Source organism: Hypomesus transpacificus, chromosome 22, assembly GCF_021917145.1.
Source record: "Hypomesus transpacificus isolate Combined female chromosome 22, fHypTra1, whole genome shotgun sequence".
Classification (NCBI taxonomy): domain Eukaryota; kingdom Metazoa; phylum Chordata; class Actinopteri; order Osmeriformes; family Osmeridae; genus Hypomesus; species Hypomesus transpacificus.
The window spans coordinates 8,834,149-8,847,685 of NC_061081.1; the positions used below are offsets into that span (position 1 = coordinate 8,834,149).

The following is a 13,537-nucleotide window of genomic DNA, read 5'->3' on the forward strand; positions in this document are numbered from 1 at the left end:
CAGAAGTGGACCCTCACAGCACTCCCTTCATTGTCAGTTACCATTTTCCCAAGCACCACTCTCCAAATCTCCAACTGCATACAATTTACCAAACTACAAGGTCTGTCCTCTCACACACTCTCCACTTACTGGACGGCGTGGAACTGCCACTGATCCTTTTACTCCAGCTTCATATCACATGCCCGTAACTACCTCTACATCCAAATGTCATTAACATCAGACACCTCCATTTTCAATCCTTCTTTTAATTCATGCCTGTCTGACATGATCCAGCATTCCAAATATATTCTCATCTTCCCTTTCAAACGCAGAAAACAAACCAAATAAGAAGGAAGGAAAGAATAAGAGAAAAATAAAATGAACATTAAGAGAAGTGGACAGTGGAGACCACAACATAGGCTAGAGCAAGGTCAAACTGTTTAATAAAAGCATTTCTCACCTTCCATCCTGTAATCTTCCTCAGTCCTACTCTCACACCGTGCTCCTATTAGCCCTGGACTCCCATGACTCCTCCCCTTTCTCTTGTGACTCACTTTGAAAAATACTGTTCTGTACATTTTTTTTCCATATCAATCTAAATATGTAATACAATTTCTATATGAATAAATAATTTAACACATCCATAACATTTGATTAAATTGTTTATTTGGAAAAAAATGGTTTTTAAAAAGACAATTTTATTATTAGCTAAATCATATTTTTGGAAATGCAATTGTCAGTGACAGGAAGAATAAAGGTCATCCATCGCTTAGTGCAACCGAGATGCTGTTTCTGCAATGGCCCCAATTCTAGAACTGGCTGTATGCGGCCACTAACCACCCCACCCCACAAGACATAACAAACATAAATCCCAAAAATCCAGTTCAAGACTTTTTCCCATTTACTCTTGTGTACAAACATTGAAAGAAAATCCATAAGCAGTTGGAAGGAAGGCTATCATTTCTATTATTTCCAACAATGATTAAACAGTGAAAAAATAATGTACCAACACTGTCCAAAAAACTGTCAATCTCACTAAGCTAGTGCTTTGTTACGAGGTGATAATTGGTTCTCAATGGTAAGTCATTGTGCAAAGACTTAACAATCCACCAGAAGGCCACTCTGTGCAATTAGAGCATTTAAAACCTGATGACATTTCTGCTTTGAGGACATTTACCACGGCATGCAGGGATTTGGACAGTCACGAATGTACGACTCCAGTTTCCCCTTGGACACCTCCATGAGTGTAGTGTAGGTGGTCAACTGCAGAGAGCACAGCCAGAGGAGGAAAGCAAAATGGTCACAAATGGGACTTTGTCTGTATAATGACATTGCTTTAGGTACATCAATGCACTGAAAGTACATTGGAAATCCTAGTGTGGGGTTACCTTGTTCAGGACTGGTTTTGTGGACAGCACATCATAAACAGTCTTCGGTGAAATATTCTGGAAAGATATGAGAAAGGCCAAAAAGGTGCTAAATGACTAAATGTTAACACTGGAGGTCTGTTAAACAGTCCCCAGCTTCTGCTTCATGTTGACATGTGGCGGGCTCTACTTACTGCCTGCATGGTCTGGTTCATGCACTTCATGGCTGGAGTTCTGCGGTCGTCTAGAAAGAGGGGCTCCTTCCAATGGTCATAGTTGGTCTCCAGGACGTACCAACGGCCCTGCTTCAGGTCAATCCTTACAGAGAAAAGATCAACACCGTGCTATAAATGACACCAACAGACACATAAGGACTACGCCATCTTGGAAGTGCATCTAGGGACTTGATATTGGAAATGTCATAATGGATATTGTACATTACCTCCCAAGGTATCTGCAAGCTGTTCCTTGCCGACATATTTCCACTTCATACTGTTAGAACTATGCACTTCTAATCTTTGATATCTTCTGAACTTATTGTACATTGCTTAAAGCGCATGCTAAAAGGTATTAATATAAAAGTGTAATCTGTCCACTCACTCCAACACGTCCAGGCTCAGGAGTCTGGACCTGGTGATGATGCAGCCCTGGCCTGTCTGGTTTCCCCCCAGTATGAAGTAGGCTGGGGCCAGGAGCTGGGTCAGGGACAGCTTCTTCTTAGCATCCTCATAGCTACATACACAAAAACATGAGAGTATAGCTCAGAGACAAAGCATTTGACTGCAGATCAAAAGGCCACAGGTTCAGCTCCGCTCCAAATCCCCCCCCCCACCCCCACGTCATTTTGGATTTGGATTTACAGTACATACAAAGGGAACAAGGATGCAATCTCATTGGTACATTTGATAGTCTTATTCTTTATTCTTTAGGCCTACGTGTCATCCTTTTAGCTTACTGTGCCGTTTCATCCGGCCAAATAAGGTACTGTTCAGGCCTGGCCTGGCCTTGTTCACCATCAGTCTATGTACACCCTAGTTACACAGCTTCACATCATGCTAATGGCAGGATGCCGGAACAGGATTTATTTGGACAACTGTCAGAGTATACAGGCACCTGGTGGCATTCTCCAGGACAGAGCGAGTGAGGAAACTCATCCACATCCCATCCCGCTTTCCCAAGATCCACTCCAGGATCCCTAGCAAAGAAACAGACGGGTGATTATCACCTGTCTCAGGTTTTGCATTGCAATACACTCGGTATTTGAAAAACTTACCAATGTATCCTCCATCCAGGCTAAAGCGCTCATTCATGGTCAGTGTGAAAGTATGCTTCATGAAGAAAAGGAGAATGGATTAATGAATATTATTCAAGCCTTGCATGTAACTAATTTGCATTGAACATCTTTTACTAACTGAAAAACTGAATGTTATTTGTGTTTGTCATCTCAATTCCACTTCTATTGATAGAAAGTTTAAACCTACCGGTTTGATCCCGGTCAACATGCCCACATATCCAGCAAAGTTTGTGGACTTGAAAACCGTCTTGTTATCTCTCGTGAAGTCAATGTTGACCACCAAAGGCTTGAGCTTCTCTGTGATCATCCACGACCTATTCTTCAAATCCCAGCTGGGAGACAGAGAGCCCAACATTAATCATAGCCATCTGTTTGATACATGCGTGTCTACTGTAAACCTTATTTTACAACATCAGTGAACAATTGTCAACTACATGTAATAGAAGCTTTCAATATATTTACTGTCTTACCCCATGAATAACCCAAAATCTAGATTCCTTCCATGGATTAGATTACCTGGATGAACAAAAAGAAGAGACCAAGAGTATTTGACGATAAGTGTACTCCAAGATACAAATAGACGCACATCCAGTCCAGTTGATGACATTCGATCACGTGTCATGTCGACAGGATATGCATCATCAATTTTATCATAAACCTACCGTCACTGTCTTCAGCCACAAGTGAAGTACAAACAGTGAACACTTCATAGAAGATGTTGAACAGCACCACCTCACCTACAGGAGAGGAAACAGATTTAAAAAGCAGAAGAGAGGGTCGAATGTTTAAATAGAGAGAATTATGAGAGCAAGTATGAAACCAAGAATAAAGATGTGGCTTTATTACCAAGAGGGAGTCCAGAGGCGGTTGCAATTCCTTTTAGTTCATCCCTGAAGGGGTAGGGGAGGGTGCTTGCCACCAAGGGCTACAAAGAACATACAACCGTAACCACAGATGACTATCAAGTCAGTCAACAAGGCACTTAAGAGTAAACATCTCCAAGGTTTCATGAAGGACAAAGTACAATGATAATGATAATCAGACACACTCACCAAACCTATGTCAACCATTTCAATCAATTTCCCGCTTGGAACAAAAGCGTCAGCCAAATCCCTGATGGCCTGGATCATGTCAACCAGCTAAAAGAAATTAAACCCAATTTCAGAAAATAAAAAATGGTTCTAAGTGGTACTGGTCTTATGGAATGTGAGCAACTGGAAACTGAAATCTTATGTGAAATTCTTACATCTGCCTTTTTGTCCGTGATTATTGCAGTCCATCTGTCACTAGGGTGTAGATCAAGATCTACAGTGTACCAGGTGACTCCTCCTTTAAACCTTTTAAATGGAATGGGAAGTAAACAATTGAACTTTGCTGCTGCAGTGATATAGTATACATGCATAAATGCTTAAAAAAGGTACCAGTATGATTTTTTTTCGGTAAATATTGATAGGTTTTGTTCCCTATAAACATGGGGTGCAATCTATTGAGCTCTTTGTTTGGCAACACAGCGCCAGTAGAACAGGGGTTTGGCAAGCATGTTTGGCCTCGCTGTGGCCAATTTGTTCTACTCTAAACTATTAGATGGTGGGCCAGAACATACCGTACTGCAAGGCTAATTTAAGAAAATGATTATAAAAACCTGCACATAACTCCACCCCTATAAAATCCAGCGTAACAACATATCTTCTCACTTAAATCAATGTGTCATCTTTAAGTAATATACTTACGTTGGGCCTTTAGGTGGGTACATGTTCTTTTGGCATTCTTCCGTATACTGTAACAGTTCAATCAATAACATTTTTAATTACAAAATCCTAGATCTCTTTCATAACAATGAAACAACACAACAGTGACACTCCCACTGGGCTACTTAAAGTTAGCAAGCAAGCTAGCGTCTAAGAGAACAAATTGTTTGTTATTTTAAAGACACTTACTGGAGGTATAAACTGACCATACACTGCCGTAAACAGTGACACCAAGAAAAGCCAATTTGGCTGGCCCATTTTTCAGTTGTTGTCCAAGATTTGTTCTGTGTTACAAGTGACTTGTGGTTATGTATAGTCAATGCGGAAGTGCTGTTTTCCTCGTGATTTGACAGTGTTGGAACGTACCATTTGATCTAAAGGGGCGAGTACACCATACAGGTTCAAAATGCTCAAATTCCTTTGATAGGACGCACGCTGGTTTAGATATTTAATCTATTGAATGTCAAATTTATTCGTTATAGAAACAGAGTGAAGTTAAAATGGCGGTTATAATAAAATCATAGGATTATCATAGTTACGCAATCTTCCCCCACAGTAGTTGCTTGAAAGTCCCAGGGTGGAAGTGAAAACAAGTGCACATGACCATCAATTAAGCAAAAACGGCTGTCCCAATGGGGTTAAGGCTAACTCTATGGGTTAAGGCCTGTCTGATCAGAGCGCCTAATTATTTATCCACTATCAATTAAACATAACATATTAATTTGTGTCCCAATGTCATTCATAATGTAACTGCTTTTGTTGAAATGCTGCTACGCTGAGGTGGTGTGTAATAAGATGTAAAACAGGTCAAGTGGTAATCGTTTCGCTTCTGCAGTTTATTGTTTAGGGAGATGGTAAAAAGTCAGTGTACCATTACAACCAAGAAATACATACTCAGAAATACATACTCAGAAATAGAGGGGAAGGAACACTGTGTACTTTTGACCAAATACAATTTATTAATAAGAAAAATGTACATAAATGTTCTGTCTGACATTAAAACATAAAAAAAGAAAAGAAAAATAAATCATTAAAGCAAACAGGAAATTTGAAGACATGTTGATCATCCAGGTAGTTATGAATGTTCACTTGCAGTATCTGTCAGCTTTCATTTTGGCTCTCCTGTGGACAAAGAAATAGACTTTCGTTCATAGGATTGGCAATGCCTGTCCCTCAAATCAATATACATCATGTTAAAATAACTCAAACCAACACACTGGTAGTGTTACTTACCTGTCTAACAAGGATTCGTGAAATTTCCCATCTGTCCTTGCTTTCTTCAGTGTGACGCTATCCTCCTCATTCACCCTCAGTCGACGATCCTGGAAGCTCTGAAACTTTTTTCTGTAAATCAAAATACCGCATTTTTTTTATGTCAATGGGATACCCACTGTAAGTGGTACATTTACATTCATGTATTTAGCGGACGCTTTTATCCAAAGCGACTTCCACGAGAGAGCTTTACCACAGTGCATAGGTCACTGATCATAACAACGAGATAGCCCCAAACATTGCGAGCAGCTAAAACATGAAGCATGCATTGTGAAAACCAATTAAGTGCCAAAGGCAAGAACCATAAGAGCATACAGTTAAACGAGTTACAATTAAACAACATGAAAAAAAAGTTAATGTGTACCTGTAAAAAACAATCAACACATTCATGGTACACATTCATCTCTGGCACACGCAACCAACCAACCATGGACGTGCAAAACAGACCAACCAACTTTCACACAAGTAGAGACAAACTACACACTCACTGAAAAAATGCACGTTTAGAAATACAAGCCTGTGTGCAGACTTCAAACTGAGGAATTGCCAACTCGGAGACCTACTTCTGCATCACTCTTATAAAATACCCCCTATTCTTCAGCTAGAATGAGTTCATAATGACTTTGCCGAGCTTGGCACTCTCAGTGACTGAACATAAACCTGACTTATCACTGCAAAACAAAGCTTCATCAATAACAAATGTGTCTGGGAGAACGCATGCTATTTTGAGCTTATTTCCATCGCAATAAACAACCTGAATGGTGAATGAACACCGAGCGCAACGGGGCTATGGACAAACAAGTGATTTTATCAGGCACTTTAACAGCATTTAGGGTCGAGTTAGCACTAGGTATTCTGGCAGTGCTTTATGATTCTCAAACAGCACTCTGTTCCGCAAGAACATTCTGGATGCTGAGCACTAGATCAAGGCTTGGGCTCAAGGGCAGCTGTTATCATCATGTCAATGTGATGACTCCATTTCCCTGCTGTTCAACCCACCCTTCTGAAAAACACAATGAAGAAAAAGTGGAGTAGGAGAGAAGAAAAAAAAAAAAAAAAAAAAAAAAAAGATACAAGCGGGCCTCACATGTAGTGCCTGGGAGTGTAATGGACCAGAAAAGGCCACAGGCGGCGTCTTGCTTTTCGGAGGGTGGGGAGGTCACCCACCTTCCCATATTACTCCCACAACATCAATCCCTTCCTTGCCTGTAACATGCCCTGGATTGATGGGGTGACAGACTTACTGCCCCATTCCCTCTCCGCCTCCGTGTCTGGGCTGGTCATTTAGCTGTCAGATTTGTGGAGCAGGGAGGTTACCAGGCCGTTGGGATGAAAACGGCTGTCAAGACTACTAAAGGTCACCCGGCATCTACCTCCTCTCCCCAACACAAAATGCCACAACCACCCTTGCGTATTTTAACACTGGAAATTGTAACTAAATGTATGTCTTTCAAACATAAATTTTCTGATGATAATGTTGAAGCTTGAGAGACATAAGTGAGCACACACACACCAGTCACCAGAGGTACTACAAAGGGTATGGGTCTACAACCCAGCTTAAGGTTCAAGCCCTTTCAGAGCCAGGGAAAGGACATTGGAGTTTACGTACACATAATTGATCTCACAGTTCTTCACGTTGCCCCGGTCCTCATCTGCGATGTCATCGTTATGCTTGACCTCCCTCTCTGCGCATGAACGGATCTGTTTTAGTATCCAGATGGAGAGAAAGAGAGATAGAGAGTGGGAAGTAACATCGAGGGAGAGAGAGGGACCAGAGAGAGAAACAGAGAGAAACAGACAGAAATGGAGAAAGAGAAACAGAAAAAAAGGATGATATTCATTCCGGAACCCTTTCCAAAGGATTTGTCGTTGTATTGTGTGACGGGGAGTGAGTGTGTGTGTGTGTGTGTATCAGAGTGTGAACCAACACAATATGAACCCCTCACCTTTACCATCTCCTCCTCCCCTGCCATCTTGCTCTTGGCCTCAATGTCGCCACTCTCACTGTAGGAGATGAAACAGCTATTGGCAGCCATGAGAGCCATTTTACCCTAAAAAAAGGAGGAAAGGACAAAGAAGAAATGATGAGTACATAACATGCCAAAATTACACTGACAGTAAACATCTGCATATCCTGTGTCTGCTAGGATGAAGACAAGACACTTAACTCTAGATGCATCTCAGAAAGAGCATCCTGTGAGGGAAATGTTCATTTTAAAAACATCCTGTCTCCTGGTCTCCATAATGACTTCTTGGGAAAGGACCAAAAATTAAATGAACAGCAAGTTTGTACGACTCACATCCTGGAAGACTGGCTCCCACTGTTCCCTGGAGCCAATGGCGTCTGAGCGCCCCACCACCACGCCATCAGAGTTTATGCCCAGGTACTTGCCGTAGCCAGACTTCAGGGCAACCCTGAGATAAACATGACAAACAGTTATAATAGAACAAGATACTGTCAGGCAATAATTTCTCATTGCCTCAAAATAAAAGCCCTGTTTCTTGGCATTCAAACAATCCAGATTCAAACGCCGAATGAACAAATCTGCAGACTGCACATGGAAAAGAAGGGTATTGTTCAGAAGAGACTTTACATGGGCCTTGGTTAGTTCTCAGTTTAACCTACCTCGAGTCTGACAGCTTGATGGCGGTGAACTGCTCTGGTGGGTCTGGTCCATCATCATCTGAAGCAAATTCAAAGACAATATATCCCTTTTAAGAGTCACATATCAGGAGGATACTAATCTGACTGACGTTCTATTCAGAGCAGGTTGAAAGGGTTTCCCAATCAAGTCTCTTTTTTATGTCTTCAGATTTGTATTTAATGAGGGACCTGGACGGAGAGATAAAATAAAAAAAACACCCTAGCGGCTGCTTTAGCATTCTGTGCGTCACCTCGTCTCATGGAAATGAACTTGAAAGAAAAAGCGGTCGCTGTGCTAAAACGAGTCATTTAATCTCCCATGTATTGAAAGGTATAATAATGATGTGTCATTTTTTCTGATTTGGACATCGTGCATAATTTCTTCACACAGTGGGCGTACCCTTGAGACTCTGTGAGCCTTCATGTCTTCCTAACAAGCGAGGGTGATTAATATCTTATAACCTCAGACTCATGATGCTCTTGAAAACATATGCGCAGCCACACAAAGACAAAGCTCTCTAGGTAATTGCCAAACATGCTCGATCAATGCACATCTTGAATTCAAATGGCCTCCCCATCTAAATGTTTTTACTTGCGGGTAGGTTCTCACATGCAAAGTGGTGGTGGTTTTAACTTTTTCCTTACAAAAAGAAAGCTAAAAGGCCTTTCCCCTCTTTTTAAAAGGATGATTGAACCCCTCCCGGTAGTCCATACAAAGATTTCCCAGAAAGGATGAATTGTATCTCCCATTGTCTTTGTAGAGTTTACTCTATCCCTCTCTCATCTTAAGCCTGTGGGTATGCAGAGGAGGAGAGGGACGACTAGGGAATGGAGATATTTCAACCTACCAGACGTTTTTCCACTGTCTCTCGGTCAAATAGTGAACTGAATGAATTCCAAGTACAGAGATTCCATACCCTTTTATTTAAATCTTTGGACATATTATTTTACAGAACACTTCTCGCCTGAAGGCAGAGAATCAGGTGGAAACTACTGTGCTTGTCACAAACACGACCTCAGTTGGCCCTTACTGTTATTCCTTGGGATAGAAAGCCATTGCAGGCCGGACATGAGACTCGGTTGATCATTCCCTCTGCACCTACTATGTGCCCCCATCATTTACATTTTACATTTTAGTCATTTAGCAGACGCTCTTATCCAGAGCGACTTACAGTAAGTACAGTCCCCCCCCGAGGCAAGTAGGGTGAAGTGCCTTGCCCAAGGACACAACGTCATTGGCAGAGCCGGGAATCGAACTGGCAACCTTCTGATTACTAGCCCGATTCCCTCACCACTCAGCCACCTGACTCCCATCTCTTATAAGTGAGAAGGACAAGAGAAACAGGCAGAGAGAGTCAGGCAGATTCAGAGAGGGAAAAAAGAAGAATAGGGAAAGAATGGAAGAGGTAAAAAGAGAGAGGGAGAACAGAGAAAGAGCAAAACAAGAACAGACAAGCCTAGCCACCTTATCTCTCGTGGCCACAGCCTCTGCATTCTGAAACAGAGAAGCACTGTGCGGTAACTCACAAGTAAGAGAAGCCGACTGTGCTCCTCTGCTGTGGAATAGACACCATTAATCACCCTGGTCTGTAGGCTTCAATTGATGATCTTAAATAACATGCCTCAGAGGTCAAAGAATAGATTAATGGCAGGAGTGTGTGTTTGTGTGTTATCTACCACCTCCAGCTGAACCTTGCCAAAACGGAACTTCTCATCATCCCGGCCAAACCCTCCATCTCCCATGACTTCTCAATCACCCTGAGATCTGCGACGGTGACCCCCTCATCCTCTGCCAGGAACCTTTGGGTTACCATGGATGACGAGCTCTCCCTCACGGCCCACATTGCTGCGGTCTCCCGGTCGTGTAGATTCACCCTCTACAACAGGGGTGTCGAACTCCGGTCCTCGAGGGCCGCTGTCCTGCATGTTTTAGATTTTTCCCTGCTCCAACACACCTGATTCAATTAAATGGTTTGTTATAACGACCCTTCATTCAAATCAGGTGAGCTGGATCAGGGAAACATCTAAAACATGCAGGACAGCGGCCCTCGAGGACCGGACTTCGACACCCCTGCTCTACAACATCCGGAAGATCAGGAGATACCTGTCTGAGCACTCCACCCAGCTGCTTGTCCAAGCACTTGTCCTCTCCAAGTTGGACTACTGCAACTCGCTGCTCGCCGGTCTCCCATCATGCGCAACCCGCCCTCTTCAGAGGATTCAGAACGCAGCGGCCCGTCTGGTCTACAATCTACCCAGACGCTCCCACGTTACCCCGCTCCTCATCTCCCTCCACTGGCTACCCATAACGGCCTGCATCAGATTCAAGACCCTGGTACTGACCTTCCGAGCAGTGAACGGGACTGCGCCCGACTACATCAAGTCTCTCCTGCAGCCTTACACCCCCACCCGCCACCTACGGTCTTCTTCAGACAACCGCCTGGTGGTCCCACCTCTCAAGACCGCCCGGTCCCAGCACAAGCTCTTCTCCTGCCTGGCACCCCAGTGGTGGAATCAACTCCCCACCTCCATCAGAGACACGGACTGTCTCTCCACCTTCAAGAGAAGGCTCAAGACACACTTGTTCCGGGAGTACAATGGTACTTAGGAATGGTTTGCTGAACCCAACGCTAGTTTCCTCAAGGTTCACAATGACTCTTGCTTAGACTGTTGCTCTTGTTGGTTAGTGGTAGCTGATTTAAACTGTTGTATTCTTTTTTAGTTAATCCTATTTTTATTGCTTTCCTACAGGTACACCTGCACTTAGAGATTAATGTTGTGTAATTTTTAACTTGTTTAACTACATGCTCTTATGGTTTCTTCCCTTTAGCACTATTTTTTGGTTGTTCACAATATGTACTTCTTGTTTTTGACTACCCGCAATGCTGTGGGGCTATCTTGTTGTTATTATCAGTGACCTATGCACTTTGTGAAGCTCTCTCTTGGAAGTCGCTTTGGATAAAAGCGTCTGCTAAATGAATAAATGTAAATCTGGAAAGCATAGCAGGCATGTATTGCTAATGGATTTAGGAACAATAGTGTCTTATAGAGTCCACTTTTTTTCCCAGTACCCACTCTGATAGAATGTCATTCCATATTGATTTTGAGGAGCACCAACAAATAGCCTGCCACTTAGTACAAAATGTGTTTTATTTTTAAAAGTGTGCAATGCACCTCAATGCCGTGGTCGTAGAACAGCAGCAAATGTAGTCGGAATAAACATTTATGGAGGCAATTTATTTTCTTGATTCTTCCTTCAAAAAGTAATGAACAGTAAAAAATGGCTTCCATTTTGCCAGACTAGGCACCCTAACAGAACATGATGTCCATTACTGCTCAATTATTTTCCTTCCCCAGCATGGGGATATCAGGAAACTGGCCCCCCAGAGAGCCTCTTCTATTCTCAGAATTATTAATTCTTAACAATTACTGGCTCCATTTACTGTGCAATTAAAGGAGGCTTACTGAATCTGTGGCGGTAATATCTACTAACTCATGCCTGGCTCAGTATGACGTTTTCTCAAAAAGAACACAGTAAGAATTTAGAAGCTTCTGAGGCATCACTTAAGGCCCATTTCCCTTGCCTATTTGAATAGCAGGGGTTAGATAAAGTGGAATGATTTAAACCTTTTAAAGCTTTAAGGGCTCATTTCGAAACTAGAATAGCCTCCAAGTGTACAATAAGTGAGACGTACAGTTTGAGAGTTTCCATAGAAGCAGTAAAAACGTTCGATCATGCATAATACTGTAGAATGTAACTGGAATGTAACTTTCTTGCACTGTATCCTGTGGACACCTGGAGACATTGACAACAACTTTGGTCTTTCAATTATGCAAAAAGCACCTGTACTGAGTATTTGACTGTAAATATTTCACACTTGAAGTTTGAATTGAATTTGTTCATAGGACTATGAACTGCTGTCTTTACGAATGTACCTTATCATGAAGCTCACATAATAAGGAGTGATGAATATTACACAGTTGCAAGCATAGTCCACAGACCATCACGTGGTCTATTCCTTTACCTTTGTGTGGAGCTCCAACAGTGAACAGGCCAGTGTCCAGGGCATGGATGTAGGAATGACTGTGCATCTCTATAGCAACAGTACCGGAGATTTCTCCGAAGCTGCTGACGCACCACCATCCACCTATAGGTGTAAGTGTAGGTTAGGTGTAAGTGTAAGACCGTCAATGATCACAACACCCTCGCAGACATTTCATATTTGACTGTAGAATGTGCCAGTTACCACAGGCGAATCGGCCACATACCAACAATGTCAACTTTCCCTTCTCCATCTTCTCTTTTCCTCTTCTTGTCTTTATTCTTTTTCTTTTTTCTGCATGGAAGACAGGTACACGCGCGCATACACACACACACATTAGCTCTAAATATAGCTACGCTCCTCGCTAGTTATGCATTCTGTGTGAAAGCATGACCCTAACCACGATAGCTACTGTATGTGGCTCTCTAGGTAGCCTGCATGCAAAAAGAAAACCTCAAAATATGTTTTGCATCTGGATCTCCACTTTTATTAATTACTCACCCTTTGTTCTGACCCTTCAATACGAGTTTAGTAGATTTTACATGCGAATATTCAGCCATTTCTTCAGCCTTTAGCTAGCACACACCAACCAGCACTACAACAACATCCGTAACTACGGTGGCCGTGAGGTTCCAATTAATTTCAAACTAGAACAGCGTCACCCTCTGGTGATCCTGCCATAAATGTATGTAGCCTATATAATGGCATGAACGTAAGAACATCCATATATCCTACGTAGCCTACATAGGCATAGTCCCCATAAAGTTAATGCGTAAAACATGAAACGTGGAATCAGATATGTAAACGTACAAACTCTCATTTGTATTGTTGTTCAGTTTGTTTAACTGTGGTTGAGTGAGTCACTGATGGTTGTGTGAGGGATCACACAAACCCTACACACACATATGCACACACACACATATGCACACACACACACACACACACACAAACTCCCGCAGACCATACTGGCAGTGTAAGAGTGAGTGACTGTCTCCTGGCCTTCCTTCTTGCTAGTCTGGCTCGTGTCTCAGTAGACTGTGGGTCTGCAGTCTCTGACCAGCCGACTACAGTAAATTATAGCCCAGACCTTATTGGCTCTGTGTCGTATTCACTAACGCAAGGATTGTGGGTATGAGCACAGTGTGCAAATGCATGTGTACACACAGACTGCTTAGACCTTCTCACACGCA

The 13,537-nt window shown here is 42.5% G+C and overlaps 2 protein-coding genes across 2 annotated transcripts; both read right to left on the reverse strand.

Moving 5' to 3' along the window:
* Positions 1–628: 628 nt before the first annotated feature.
* On the reverse strand, positions 629–4,736 carry asah1b (N-acylsphingosine amidohydrolase (acid ceramidase) 1b). Its single transcript, XM_047045407.1, has 14 exons — positions 4,578–4,736; positions 4,371–4,417; positions 3,887–3,977; positions 3,693–3,779; positions 3,487–3,565; positions 3,303–3,377; positions 3,111–3,156; positions 2,828–2,972; positions 2,620–2,674; positions 2,460–2,541; positions 1,947–2,078; positions 1,541–1,664; positions 1,368–1,424; positions 629–1,242 (listed from the first exon to the last, which is right to left on the reverse strand). The coding sequence occupies exons 1-14, from the start codon at positions 4,644–4,646 to the stop codon at positions 1,153–1,155; spliced, it is 1,179 nt and encodes a 392-aa protein (XP_046901363.1). The 5' UTR covers positions 4,647–4,736; the 3' UTR covers positions 629–1,152.
* Positions 4,737–5,324: 588 nt separating this feature from the next.
* Positions 5,325–12,960, reverse strand: frg1 (FSHD region gene 1). Its single transcript, XM_047045408.1, has 9 exons — positions 12,849–12,960; positions 12,574–12,641; positions 12,330–12,452; positions 8,287–8,344; positions 7,961–8,075; positions 7,607–7,711; positions 7,270–7,361; positions 5,622–5,732; positions 5,325–5,510 (listed from the first exon to the last, which is right to left on the reverse strand). The coding sequence occupies exons 1-9, from the start codon at positions 12,905–12,907 to the stop codon at positions 5,474–5,476; spliced, it is 768 nt and encodes a 255-aa protein (XP_046901364.1). The 5' UTR covers positions 12,908–12,960; the 3' UTR covers positions 5,325–5,473.
* Between the last annotated feature and the right edge of the window lie 577 nt (positions 12,961–13,537).

Bases quoted from the DNA above. Each gene is read 5' to 3' on its own strand.
- asah1b (XM_047045407.1), bottom strand. From the start codon at position 4,646: ATGGGCCAGCCAAATTGGCTTTTCTTGGTGTCACTGTTTACGGCAGTG. The intron at 2,079-2,459 runs GTGCCTGTATAC...TTGTGTATGTAG, and splicing joins GTCCTGGAGAATGCCACCAG to CTATGAGGATGCTAAGAAGA. The intron at 1,425-1,540 runs GTAAGTAGAGCC...ATATCTTTCCAG, and splicing joins TGAACCAGACCATGCAGGCA to AATATTTCACCGAAGACTGT.
- frg1 (XM_047045408.1), bottom strand. From the start codon at position 12,907: ATGGCTGAATATTCGCATGTAAAATCTACTAAACTCGTATTGAAGGGT. The intron at 7,712-7,960 runs GTGAGTCGTACA...TCCTTTTTTTAG, and splicing joins GGGAGCCAGTCTTCCAGGAT to GGTAAAATGGCTCTCATGGC. The intron at 7,362-7,606 runs GTGAGGGGTTCA...ATACTAAAACAG, and splicing joins GGGAGGAGGAGATGGTAAAG to ATCCGTTCATGCGCAGAGAG.